Below are 12,106 nucleotides of genomic sequence, written 5' to 3' on the forward strand. Positions count from 1 at the left end.
TTTTTCTCTGCTGGCCACAGAAACGTCTGTCTGTACCTCTGACTACAGAATCCCCTAACACAACTGATCTCTTGTAAGTCGACGTACCCCTCGTTGCATTAGAGCCAGTCTCAATACTGGAAACTTGGCTGTTCGTGCTACATTCCCCTGAGAATCCATCACCTCCTACATTTTCCAAAACCGCATAACTGTTTGAAATGGGTATATCCACAAAAGACTCCTGCACTAGCTGCCTACCTTTCTTACCCTTCCTGGAGTTAACCCATCTCTGTGACTGTATCTGAGACTTTCTTCCCTTCCTATAACTTCCATCCACCACATAATGTTGCTGTTGCAATTCCTCATCGCTTCTATCTGTCTCTGCAACTGATCCACTCGATCTGATAAGATTCGCATCCAACAACATTTATGGCAGATATAATCTGCAGTAACCATAAATTCTCTTTAAACTCCCACATCTGACAAGAAGTAAATATCACTGCAAAGGCCATTTTTGCTCCTTCACAATCTACAGACCCAGAAAATAACACTGTCTTATTCCTCTACAAACTCTGCCCCAGGTTAAATTAATAGCTATGGCTCATATTTTAAAGTTTAATCAAGAGACTTATCTCCGAAAACATATAATCAAGAAAGAATCCACTATACTCACTACTGCAGCCTCTCTCTTGGACAGACTTAAAACAACAATTAACTTATCCGATTCTGTGCTGTGAACTTCGCCCAACAGTTCCTCCAAGATTAGTTGTGAATTTCACTGTTTGTTAATTTTCCCTACATTAAAATTAATTTTCTAGTTGAATTTATATGACCCTAACACATAATAGTCCTAAAAATAAAGTAAATCAACAATTCATTTGGAGGCTATTGTGTCCTTACCTCTGGGCCAGGAGGACTGGGTTCAAGACCCACCTGGTACAGAAGTGTGTCATAACATGCCTGAATAGGTTGATTAGAGATACCTAACAATAAGTCCCTGTCAGTTTGACTTCTTGTCAGTAGCAGCCTTCTTCAAGTGCAAGGTGAGCCAGAAAAGGAAGATTAAGTTAAACAGAACAATCCTGCTACCACAAGGGACCTCAACCTGGAAGGGTTGGCTTTGTTTTCTCTCTGGTTAGCTAATGCCCATCTCTGAACTGTTGCTTTTTAATAAAATATCTTAAAAGGTACTCATGGATAACTGACCACTATCTTAAGTATTTGTGGCTAATATACTGTCATACAGCATGGAAACAGACCCTTCATTCCAACTCATCTGTGCTGACCAGACATCCCAGTCTGACCTAGTCCCATTTGCCAGCATTTGGCCCACATCCCCCCAAACCCTTCCTATTCGTATAACCATCCAGATGCCTATTAAATATTGTAATTGTACCAGCCTCCACCACTTCCTCTGGCAGCTTGTTCCAGACACATACCAGCCTCTGCTGGACTACCCCACCTTCGGAAAATGACCTTGTCTATTTACCCTATTCATGCTCCTCATGATTTCATAAACCTCTATAAGGTCACCCCTCAATATCCAATGCTCCTGGGGAAAAAGCCACAGCCGATTCAGCTTCCGTCTGTAACTTACACACTCCAGCCGTGGCAATATCCTTGTAAGTCTTTTGCCCCCCCTTTCAAGTTTAACAATGTCTTTCCTATAGAAGGGTGACCAGAACTGAACGCAGCATTCCAAATGTGGCCTCACCAGGTTCCGCAACATAACATCCCAACTCCTATACTCAATATTATGACCAATGAAGACAAGTATGCCAAATGTCTTCTTCAATATTTTCAAAATTGTACCTAAAGGCAGATAATTAGCAAAGCAGTTATCTTGATTAATACCTATTAAGAAACAAGAATATTTCATGTTGTCTTACCTTCGAGAAGATCAAGAAACACCAGAAAAGCTGTATATACTTGTGTACTATCTGCAATGTCTAAAGCCATCATCTCCGTGTACTGAAAATTTTTTAAAAATAAAGAAGAAAATTAAAGCATTCGAATCCAGCTTGCATCATCACTTTTCTTTATATTTGTCTGGAATGCAAATGGACTGCAGAAACACAAACAAACAAGCACAAAGAAAATAAATAGATGAAGAATTCCCCAACTGGACAGGAGTCCATGCAAAAAAAAATCTTCTGGGATTAAGGCATTCAAAAAGATAAAGTAGAAGAAAAAAAACAATTGTTAATTTTGGGAATAAGTGAAAATTCAATTACAGTTACTGAAGGCAATCATGCAAAAACCTGAAGAGTATTGTAATGTGTGGGTTCTCAAATACCATCACATGTACATTTTAATGAGGAAATTGTCCAACTCCTTTCTGAAGGGCTGCAGGGAATCCATACTCATTGTATGCTTTGGCAAACTATCCCAGAGAGTGACAATTCTCTGTGAAGAGAAATTCTACCTAAAAATGAATCTATGTCTCCACCCAAAGATTTGGTACAAATCCGCAATCCAACAATCTCTGCTCAACTCAAACAACCTATCTAACTAGACAAACTGCTGTCCCTTCATCATTTTAAACAGCTCAGTCATATTTCCTCAAAACCGGTGTTCTTGTAACAAAGGTAGACGCAGCTTCCTGATAACAGAGTGTCCAAAGACCGGATATCTTTTTGGCTGCTCTTGTTAATACCAGGCTTACATATTCACCGACAGGTGTGTGAAACAAACCCAGGCTCAATGCTGGACACCACTCTAATTGTTCCAAAATATGGCACACCAGCTCCAATAAATAATGGCTTTGTGTGTGGGAAATCATGTCTCACAAACTTGATTGAGTTTTTTGAAGAAGTAACAAAGAAGATTGATGAGGACAGAGCAGTAGATGTGATCTATATGGACTTCAGTAAGGCGTTCGACAAGGTTCCCCACGGGAGACTGATTAGGAAGGTTAAATCTCATGGAATACAGGGAGAACTAGCCATTTGGATACAGAACTGGCTCAAAGGTAGAACATAGAGGGTGGCGGTGGAGCATTGTTTTTCAGACTGGAGGCCTGTGACCAGTGGAGTGCCACAAGGATCAGTGCTGGGCCCCCTACCTTTTGTCATTTACATAATGATTTGGATGCGAGCATAAGAGGATACAGTTAGTAAGTTTGCAGATGACACCAAATTTGGAGGTGTAGTGGGCAGCGAAGAGGGTTACCTCAGATTACAACAGGATCTGGACCAGTTGGACCAATGGGCTGAGGTGGCAGATGGAGTTCAATTCAGATAAATGCGAGGTGCTGCATGAGATCGAACCTTGCTAATCAGTCTCCCATGGGAAAGCAAATCTTAGTAGGATTTATACACTTAATGGTAAGGTCCGAGGGAGTGTTGCTGAACAAAGAGACCTTGGAGTACAGGTTCATAGCTCCTTGAAAGTGGAGTCGCAGGTAGATAGGATCGTAAAGAAGGCGTTTGGTACGCTTTCCTTTATTGGTCAGAGTATTGAGTACAGGGGTTGGGAGGTCATGTTGCAGCTGTACAGGACATTGGTTAGGCCACTGTTGGAATATTGCGTGAAATTCTGGACTCCTTCCTATTGGAAAAATGTTGTAAAACTTGAAAGGGTTCAGAAAAGATTTACAAGGATGTTGCCAGGGTGGGAGGTTCTGAGCTACAGGGAGAGGCTGAACAGGCTGTGGTTGTTTTACCTGGCATGTCGGAGGCTGAGGGGTGACCTTCTATAGGATAAATAGACAAAGTCTTTTCCCTGGGGTTGGGAAGTCCAGAACTAGAGGGCATAGGTTTAGGGTGAGAGGGGAAAGATATAAAAGAGACCAACGAGGCAACTTTTTCACACAGAGGGTGGTACGTGTATGGAATCAGCTGCCAGAGGATGTAGTGGAGGCTGGTACAATTGCAACATCTAAGAGTCATTTGGATGGGTATATGAATGGGAAGGGTTTGGGGGGGGGGGGCGGGGATATGGGCTGGGTGCTGGCAGGACCAAAGAGTCTGTTTCCATGCTGTACATCTCTATGACTCTAATAGTGTGCTCCCTCCACAATGCAATGGAGTACTAATCTAGGTTCCATTATTATCTATATTTTTTATATCCAATGCCCATTTTAATGCCCTTAACATCAACGACTCTACTACTGTTACAGGCAGGCCAATCCACGCCCCATCTACTCTGAGTAAAGAAACTATCCCAATATCTGTCCTAAATCTATCACCCGTCAAGTTAAAGCTATATTCCCCCACCCATGCTAACCTTCATCATCCGAGGAAAAAGGCTCTCCCTGTCCACCCTATCTAACCCTCTGGTTATCTTATACATCTCAATTAAGTCACCTCTCAACCATCTTCTCTCCAACGAAAACAGCCTCAATTCCCTCAGCTTTTCCTCATAAGGCCTTCCTTCCATACCAGGCCACATCCTAGTAAATCTCTTCTGAACCCTTTCCAAAGCTTCCACATCCTTCGTATAATGCAGTGAGCAGAACTGCATGCAATACTTCAGGTGTGGCCTTACCAGTGTCTTGTGCAGCTGAAGCATGACCTCATGGCTCTGAACTCAATCCCCCTTCCAATAAATGCCAACACACCATACACCTTCTTAACAACCTTATCAACCTGGGTAGCTACTTTCAGGGATTTATGTACCTGGACACAGATCTCTCTGTTCATCTACACTACCAAGGATTTTACCATTAACCCAGTACTCTGCATTCCTGTTTCTTCTTCCGAAGTAAACTACCTCACACCGTTCCACATTAAACTCCATTTGCCACTTCTCAGCCTAGCTTTGCATCTTATTGACGTCCCTCTGTAACACACAACATCCTTCAGCACAATCCACAACTCTGTCTACCTTAGTGTCATCTGCAAATTTACTAACCCATACTCTGTGCCCACATCCAGATCATTCATAAAAATGACAAATAGCCGTGGCTCCAAAACAGATCCTTGTAGCACACCACTGGTATTTGAGCTCCTGGTTGAACATTTCCCATCAACCACCACCCTGTCTTCTTTCAGCTAGCCAATTTCTGATCCAACACACTCAATCACCTTCAATCCCAAAACTCTATATTTTGCACAATAGCCTACCATGTGGAACCTTATCAAACACATTACTGAAGTCCAAATACACCACATCAACCACCTTACCATCATCCACCTGTTTTGTTACCTTCTCAAGAACTCATTAAGGTTAGTGAGGCATGACCTACCCTTCATAAAACCATGTTGACTATCCCTAATCAAATTATTCCTTTCCTATCTCTTATAACCGAAATAAGGCTCTCCGGCCTATAATTACCAGGGTTGTCCCGACTCCCCTTCTTGAACACAGGAACAACATTTGCTGTGCTCCAGTCTTCTGGCACTACTCCTGTCGACAATTATGACATAAAGATCAAAGCCAAAGGCTCTGCAATCTCCTCCCTGGCTTCCCAGAGAATCCGAGGGTAAATCCCATCCGGCCCAGGGGTCTTATCTATTTTGAGATCTTCCAAAATTGCTAAAACTTCCTTGTCAACCGCAATCCCACCTAATCCAGTAGCCTGTATCTCCGTTTTCTCACTAACATTGCCCTTTTCCAATGTAAATACTGACAAAAAGTATTTATTAAGCGCTTCCTCTATTTCCTCAGATTTCACATATGATCTCCCATCACTATTTTTGATTGGCCCTAATCTTACCCTAGTCATTCTTTGATTCCTGATATACCTCTTGAAGACCTTAGGGTTTTATTTGATCCTAACTGCCAACAACTTCTCATGTCCCTTCCTGGCTCTTCTTAGCTCTCTCTTTAGATCTTTTCTGGCTGACTCATAACTGTCAAATCCCCAAACTGAGCCATCACACCTCATCCTCACAAAAGCCTTCTTTTTCCTCTTGGCAAGAGCTTCAACTTCTTTAGTAAACCAAGGCTTCCTTTCTCGACAACTGCCTGATAGGTATGTAATTATCAAGGACCCGCAGTAGCTGTTCCTTGAATAAGCTGTACATTTCAAGTGTGTCCATCCCCTGCAGTTTCCTTCCCCATCCTACACAACCTGAATCTTGCCTACTCGCATCATAATTGCCTTTCCCCCAGTTATACCTTTTTCCCTGCAGTATATACCTATCCCTGCCCATTGCTATTGTAAACAAAACCAAATTGTGGTCACCATCGCCAAAGTGCTCACCTATCTCTAAACCTAACACCTGGCCGGGTTCATTCCCAGTACGAAATCTAATATGGCATCGCCCCTTATTGGCCTGCCATACCAATCTGCTCTGACCTCTATGGGCCATCAGATCCACAGCAATGTGGCTGACTCTTAACTGAACTCTGAAATGACAGAACAATACACTTTGTTCAAGGGCAATTAAGAATGAGCCTTAAGTTATTTTTTTTCTTAAGCAGTGTGTTATGATGGTCTGATATATACTACCCAAAAGAGTGATGGAACCAGATTCCCAATAGCAAATTTCAAAAGGAAACTGGATAACTTGAGGCAACATTCAAGTGGCTATGCAATGACCAAAGCTTTGGACCAACTTAATAGCTGTTTCAAAGAATGAGTAAAGATATGATGAGCCATATCACCTTGTTCTATGCTGTATCGTTCTAAGTGTCGAGAAACATACAAAATGTTTCACAATGACTGCTCTTCCACAGAAAGTAAGCTGCACATTAACTATGTAAGCTTGGCTGCAATGAGGAAACTTGTGTGACAACGTGCTTCATTCGAGAAAGCTAGAGCTCCAGTGGCTGATGGAGCAGAAAACATAATATAGGTCATTCTGCTACAAACTATGTTTCATCGCTGAGAATTGCTATAACGCGAATGACAAATTGTGAGTGTTGTTTGGATAACGTAAACTTTCTATAGCCATTTTCCTATTAGTGAAATTCTACATTGCAATTTTCTATCAGATTTTCAGAGCACAATTTTCTATCGGGCAAGGTTGCAGAGGAACACAACTGATGAATTATGGCATAACAACCTGTATAGTGAAGTGTCAGTGAATTCAAGAAGCTTAGAGATGGATTTGGCTTGGAGGGACCTGAAGATGAAAATCTTAAATGCTAATTCTCTGAAATGTGTGGTTTGACTGGAGCTGAAGGGTAATACAAATGAGAGCTATTCCAATAATGTGAATAACTACTAGCATTCCACACCCCAGAAAATGTTTAGCAGTTGAAGACACCCTCTATGCTATTCTGGATCAGATATGTCTTCTGCAGATATTTTCAAGAAGTCTATATGTAAATAAGGCATGAATACCAGACTTTTTTTTAACAACAGAAGCTCTCATTCCCATGACTTTCATAAATAGAGATGTAACACATTTAAGTTATAAAAAGCCTTGAACATCAGCTGTTGGTGATACTGCCCACACAGGTCAGAGTCTGTTGGGGTCAGGGTCAGGGTCGGGGTCGGGGTCAGCGGCCTCCTCCTCCCTCCCGTACCTTGGGGTGATCCCGCGGCCGTGGCCCCCGCCACTGCTCCTCCTTGTCCCCCTCCGCCGCGGGGCTGGGGCTGGGGTCCTCGGGCTCACACTCCGTCTCCACATCCATCCCCGCGCGGGTGCAACCCTGAACTCATTCCGCCGGTGTCACACCGAGAGGCGGCCGGGCAGGGACAGAGGAGCCGAGAGTCTGGGTTCCGGGGCTGCACAGACCATCTCCCCTTCTGTCTTCATCTTTCCTCTTTCACTGTTGACTGTCCTCCCTCTCCTTTATCTATCAATCTCTTCCTTGTTTTACACTTCTCCCTCCTCCCGATCTGTTTTTTCCTCCCTTTATCTGTCCCTCTTCTCCCCTTCCCCCCATCCCATCACCCCACCCCCCTTCTCCTTCCCCATCCCCCCATCCCCCCCTTCCCCATCCCCCCATCCCCCCCTTCCCCCCCTTCCCCATCCCCCCATCCCCCCCTTCCCCCCCTTCCCCATCCCCCATCCCCCCCTTCCCCATCCCCCATCCCCCCCTTCCCCATCCCCCATCCCCCCCTTCCCCATCCCCCATCCCCCCCTTCCCCATCCCCCCCTTCCCCATCCCCCCCCATCCCTTCCCCATCCCCCATCCCCCATCCCCCATCCCCCCCCATCCCCCATCCCATCCCCCATCCCCCCCTTCCCCATCCCCCATCCCCCCCTTCCCCATCCCCCCCCTTCCCCATCCCCCCCTTCCCCATCCCCCATCCCTTCCCCATCCCCCATCCCCCATCCCCCCCCATCCCCCATCCCCCCCCATCCCCCATCCCCCCCCTTCCCCCCTTCCCCCCTTCCCCCATCCCCCCTCCCCCCCTTCCCCCATCCCCCCTCCCCCCCTTCCCCCATCCCCCCTTCCCCCCTTCCCCCATCCCCCCTCCCCCCCTTCCCCCATCCCCCCTCCCCCCCTTCCCCCATCCCCCCTCCCCCCCCTTCCCCCATCCCCCCTCCCCCCCCCTTCCCCCATCCCCCCTCCCCCCCTTCCCCCATCCCCCCTCCCCCCCTTCCCCCATCCCCCCTCCCCCCCTTCCCCCATCCCCCCTCCCCCCATCCCCCCTCCCCCCCTTCCCCCATCCCCCCTCCCCCCCTTCCCCACCCCCCTTCCCCTACCCCCCTCCCCTTCCCCTACCCCCCTTCCCCTACCCCCCTTCCCCTACCCCCCCTTCCCCTACCCCATTCCCCTACCCCCTACCCCCCTTCCCCGACCCCCTTCCCCGACCCCCCTCCCACGACCCCCCTCCCCTTCCCCTACCCCCCTTCCCCTACCCCCCTCCCCTTCCCCTACCCCCCTCCCCTTCCCCTACCCCCCTTACCCTACCCCCCCTACCCCCCCTTACCCTACCCCCCTTACCCTACCCCCCTTCCCCTACCCCCCCTTCCCCTACCCCGCTTCCCCTACCCCCCTTCCCCTACCCCCCCTTCCCCCACCCCCCCCGCATCCCCCACCCCCCCGCATCCCCACCCCCCCGCATCCCCCACCCCCCCGCATCCCCCCACCACCCCGCATCCCCCCACCCCCCCGCATCCCCCCACCCCCCCGCATCCCCCCACCCCCCCCGCATCCCCCCATCCCCCCCCGCACCCCCCATCCCCCCCGCACCCCCCATCCCCCCCCGCACCCCCCATCCCCCCCCGCACCCCCCATCCCCCCCCGCACCCCCCCATCCCCCCCCGCACCCCCCCCCGCACCCCCCCATCCCCCCCCCGCATCCCCCCATCCCCCCCGCATCCCCCCATCCCCCCCCGCATCCCCCCATCCCCCCCCGCATCCCCCCATCCCCCCCCGCATCCCCCCATCCCCCCCGCATCCCCCCCGCATCCCCCCCCGCATCCCCGCATCCCCACCATCCCTCCCGCATCCCTCCCCCCCCGCATCCCCCCCGCACCCATCCCCTTCATCCCCCCATATCCCCCTCATCCCCCCATATCCCCCTCCCGCATCCCCCCATACCCCCCTCCCGCATCCCCCCCATCGCCCATCCCCCTCCCGCATCCCCCCTCACCCCTCCCCCTCACCCCTCCCCCCTCCCCCCTCCCCCTCACCCCCTATCCCTCTCCCCCCTCTCCCCCCTCTCCCCTTCCCCCCCCTTCCCCCCCCTTCCCCCCTCCCTCCCCCCCCTTCCCCCCTCCCCCCCTCCCTCCCCCTCCTCCCCCCCACCCCCCTCCCACCCTCCCCCCCTCCCTCCCCCCCTCCCCCCCCCTCCCCCCCCTCTCCCCCCCATCCCTCCCCCCCTCCCCCCATCCCTCCCCCCCTCCCCCCCTCCTCCCCTCCCCCTCCCCTCCCCCCCCCCCCTCATCCCCTCCCCCTCCCCTCCCCCCCTCCCCCCCTCCCCCCCCTCCTCCCCCCCCGCACCCCCCATCCCCCCCCGCATCCCCCCACCCCCCCCCGCATCCCCCCACCCCCCCCCGCATCCCCCCATCCCCCCCCGCATCCCCCCATCCCCCCCGCATCCCCCCATATCCCCCGCATCCCCCCATCCCCCCCCGCATCCCCCCATCCCCCCCCGCATCCCCCCCGCACCCATCCCCACCATCCCCTTCATCCCCCCATATCCCCCTCCCGCATCCCCCCCTATCCCCCCTCCCGCATCCCCCCCATCGCCCATCCCCCTCCCGCATCCCCCCTCCCCCCTCCCCTCACCCCTCCCCCCTCCCCCTCACCCCCATCCCTCTCCCCCCTCTCCCCCCTCTCCCCTTCCCCCACCTTCCCCCCTCCCTCCCCCCCCTTCCCCCCTCCCCCCCTCCCTCCCCCCCCTCCCCCCTCCCCCCTCCCCCCCTCCCTCCGCCCCTCCTCCCCCCCTCCCCCCCCCCCTCCCCCATCTCCTCCCCTCCCCCTCCCATCCCCCCTCCCCCCCTCCTCCCCCTCCCCCCCTCCTCCCCCCCCCCTCCCCCCTCCCCCATCTCCTCCCCTCCCCCTCCCCCTCCCCCCCTCCCCCCCTCCCCCCCCTCCTCCCCTCCCCCCCCCTCCTCCCCCCCCTCCCCCCCTCCCCCCCCCTCCTCCCCCCTCGTCCCCCCTCCTCCCCCTCCCCCCTCCCTCCCGTTCCCCCCCTCCCCCCTTCCCCCCTCCCCCCCTTCCCCCCCTCCCCCGCTTCCCCCCCTCCCCCCCTTCCCCCCCCTCCCCTCCTTCCCCCCCCTCCCCTCCCTCCCCCCCTCGTCCCCCTCCCCCCCCTCCCTCCCCCCCTCCCTTCCCCCTTCCCCCCCTTCCCCCTTCCCCCCTCCCCCCCTTCCCCCCCCCTTCCCCCCTTCCCCCACCTCCCCCCCCTTCCCCCCCTTCCCCCCCTCCCCCCCTCCCCCCCTTTCCCCCCTCCCCCCTTCCTCCCCCCCCCCATTCCCCCCCCCTCCCCCCCTTCCCCCCCCCTTCCCCCCCCTCCCCCCCCTTCCCCCCTCCACCCCTTTCCCCCCCCTCCCCCCCCCTCCCCCCCTCCCCCCCTTCCCTCCTCCCTCCCTCCCTCCCTCCCCTCCCTCCCTCCCCCTCCCCCTCCCCCCTCTCCCCCCTTCCCCCTTCCCCCCTTCCCCCTTCCCCCCTTCCCCCCTCCCCCCTCCCCCCTCCCCTCCCTCCCTCCCTCCCCCCTCCCTCCCTCCCCCCTCCCCCCTCCCCCCCCCTCCCCCCTTCCCCCTCCCCCCTCCCCCCCTCCCCCCTGCCCCCCTCCCCCCTCCCCTCCCTCCCTCCCTCCCCCCCTCCCCCTCCCCCCTCCCCCTCCCCCCCTTCCCCCCCTCCCCCTTCCCCCCTTCCCCTTCCCCCCTTCCCCCTTCCCCCCTTCCCCCCTCCCCCTTCCCCCCTCCCCCCCCTCCCCCCTCCCCCCCCCCTTCCCCCTTCCCCCCTTCCTCCGCTCCCCCCTCCCTCCCCCCTCCCCCTCCTCCCTTCCCCCTCCCCCTCCTCCCTTCCCCCTCCCCCTCCTCCCTTCCCCCTCCTCCCTCCCCCTCCCCCCTTCTCCCTCCCCCCTCCCCCCTCCCCCTCCTCCTCCCCCCCGCCCCCCTTCCCCCTCCCCCCGCCCCCTTCCCCCTCCCCCCCTCCCCCTCCCCCCCGCCCCCTCCCCCTCCCCCTTCCCTCCCTCCCTCCCCCCTCCCCTCCTCCCTCTCTCTCCCCCCTCCCCCCTCCCCCTCTCCCCCCTTCCCCCTCTCCCCCCTTCCCCCCTCCCCCCTCTCCCCCCTTCCCCCCTTCCCCCGTTCCCCCCCTCCCCCCTCCCCCTCCCCCCCTCCCCTCCCCCCTCCCTCCCCCCCTCCCTCCCTCTCCCCCCTCCCCCCCCTCCCCCCCTCCCCCCCTCCCCCCCTCCCCCCTTCCCCCCTCCCCCTCCCCCCCCTCCCCCCCTCCCTCCCCCCCCCCCTCCCCTCCCTCCCCCCCTCCCTCCCTCCCTCCCCCCCCTCCCCCCTCCCCCCCTTCCCCCCCTCCCCCCTTCCCCCCCTCCCCCCTTCCCCCCTTCCCCCCCTCCCCCCCTTCCCCTCCCCTCCCTCCCTCCCTCCCCCCCCCCCTCCCTCCTCCCCCCCCTCCCTCCCTCCCCCCCTCCCTCCCCCCTCCCCCCCCTCCCTCCCCCCTCCCCCCCCTCCCTCCCCCTCCCCCCCTCCCTCCCCCCTCCCCCCTCCCCCCCCTCCCCCCCCCCTCCCCCCTCCCCCCCCTTCCCCCTTCCCCCCCTCCCCCCCTCCCCCCCCCCCCTCCCCCCCTTCCCCCCTTCCCCCCTCCCCCCTTCCCC

General features: G+C 55.7%; 1 protein-coding gene across 2 annotated transcripts in view; it reads right to left on the minus strand.

Annotated features, from left to right (window-relative positions):
* Positions 1-7,564, minus strand: part of tsen15 (TSEN15 tRNA splicing endonuclease subunit) — a 63,570-nt gene extending 56,006 nt beyond the window's left edge. The window contains exons 1-2 of one of the 2 annotated variants that reach the window (XM_072573532.1): positions 7,399-7,563; positions 1,869-1,950 (exon numbers count right to left, since the gene is read on the minus strand). In XM_072573532.1, the coding sequence (XP_072429633.1) occupies positions 1,869-1,950; positions 7,399-7,506 (190 nt within the window). In that variant the 5' untranslated portion in view covers positions 7,507-7,563. Of the gene's footprint in view, positions 1-1,868; positions 1,951-7,398 lie in introns of both variants that reach the window. The other variant, XM_072573533.1, reaches the window with a different exon arrangement.
* Between the last annotated feature and the right edge of the window lie 4,542 nt (positions 7,565-12,106).

This window comes from Chiloscyllium punctatum, chromosome 7, assembly GCF_047496795.1.
Source record: "Chiloscyllium punctatum isolate Juve2018m chromosome 7, sChiPun1.3, whole genome shotgun sequence".
Classification (NCBI taxonomy): domain Eukaryota; kingdom Metazoa; phylum Chordata; class Chondrichthyes; order Orectolobiformes; family Hemiscylliidae; genus Chiloscyllium; species Chiloscyllium punctatum.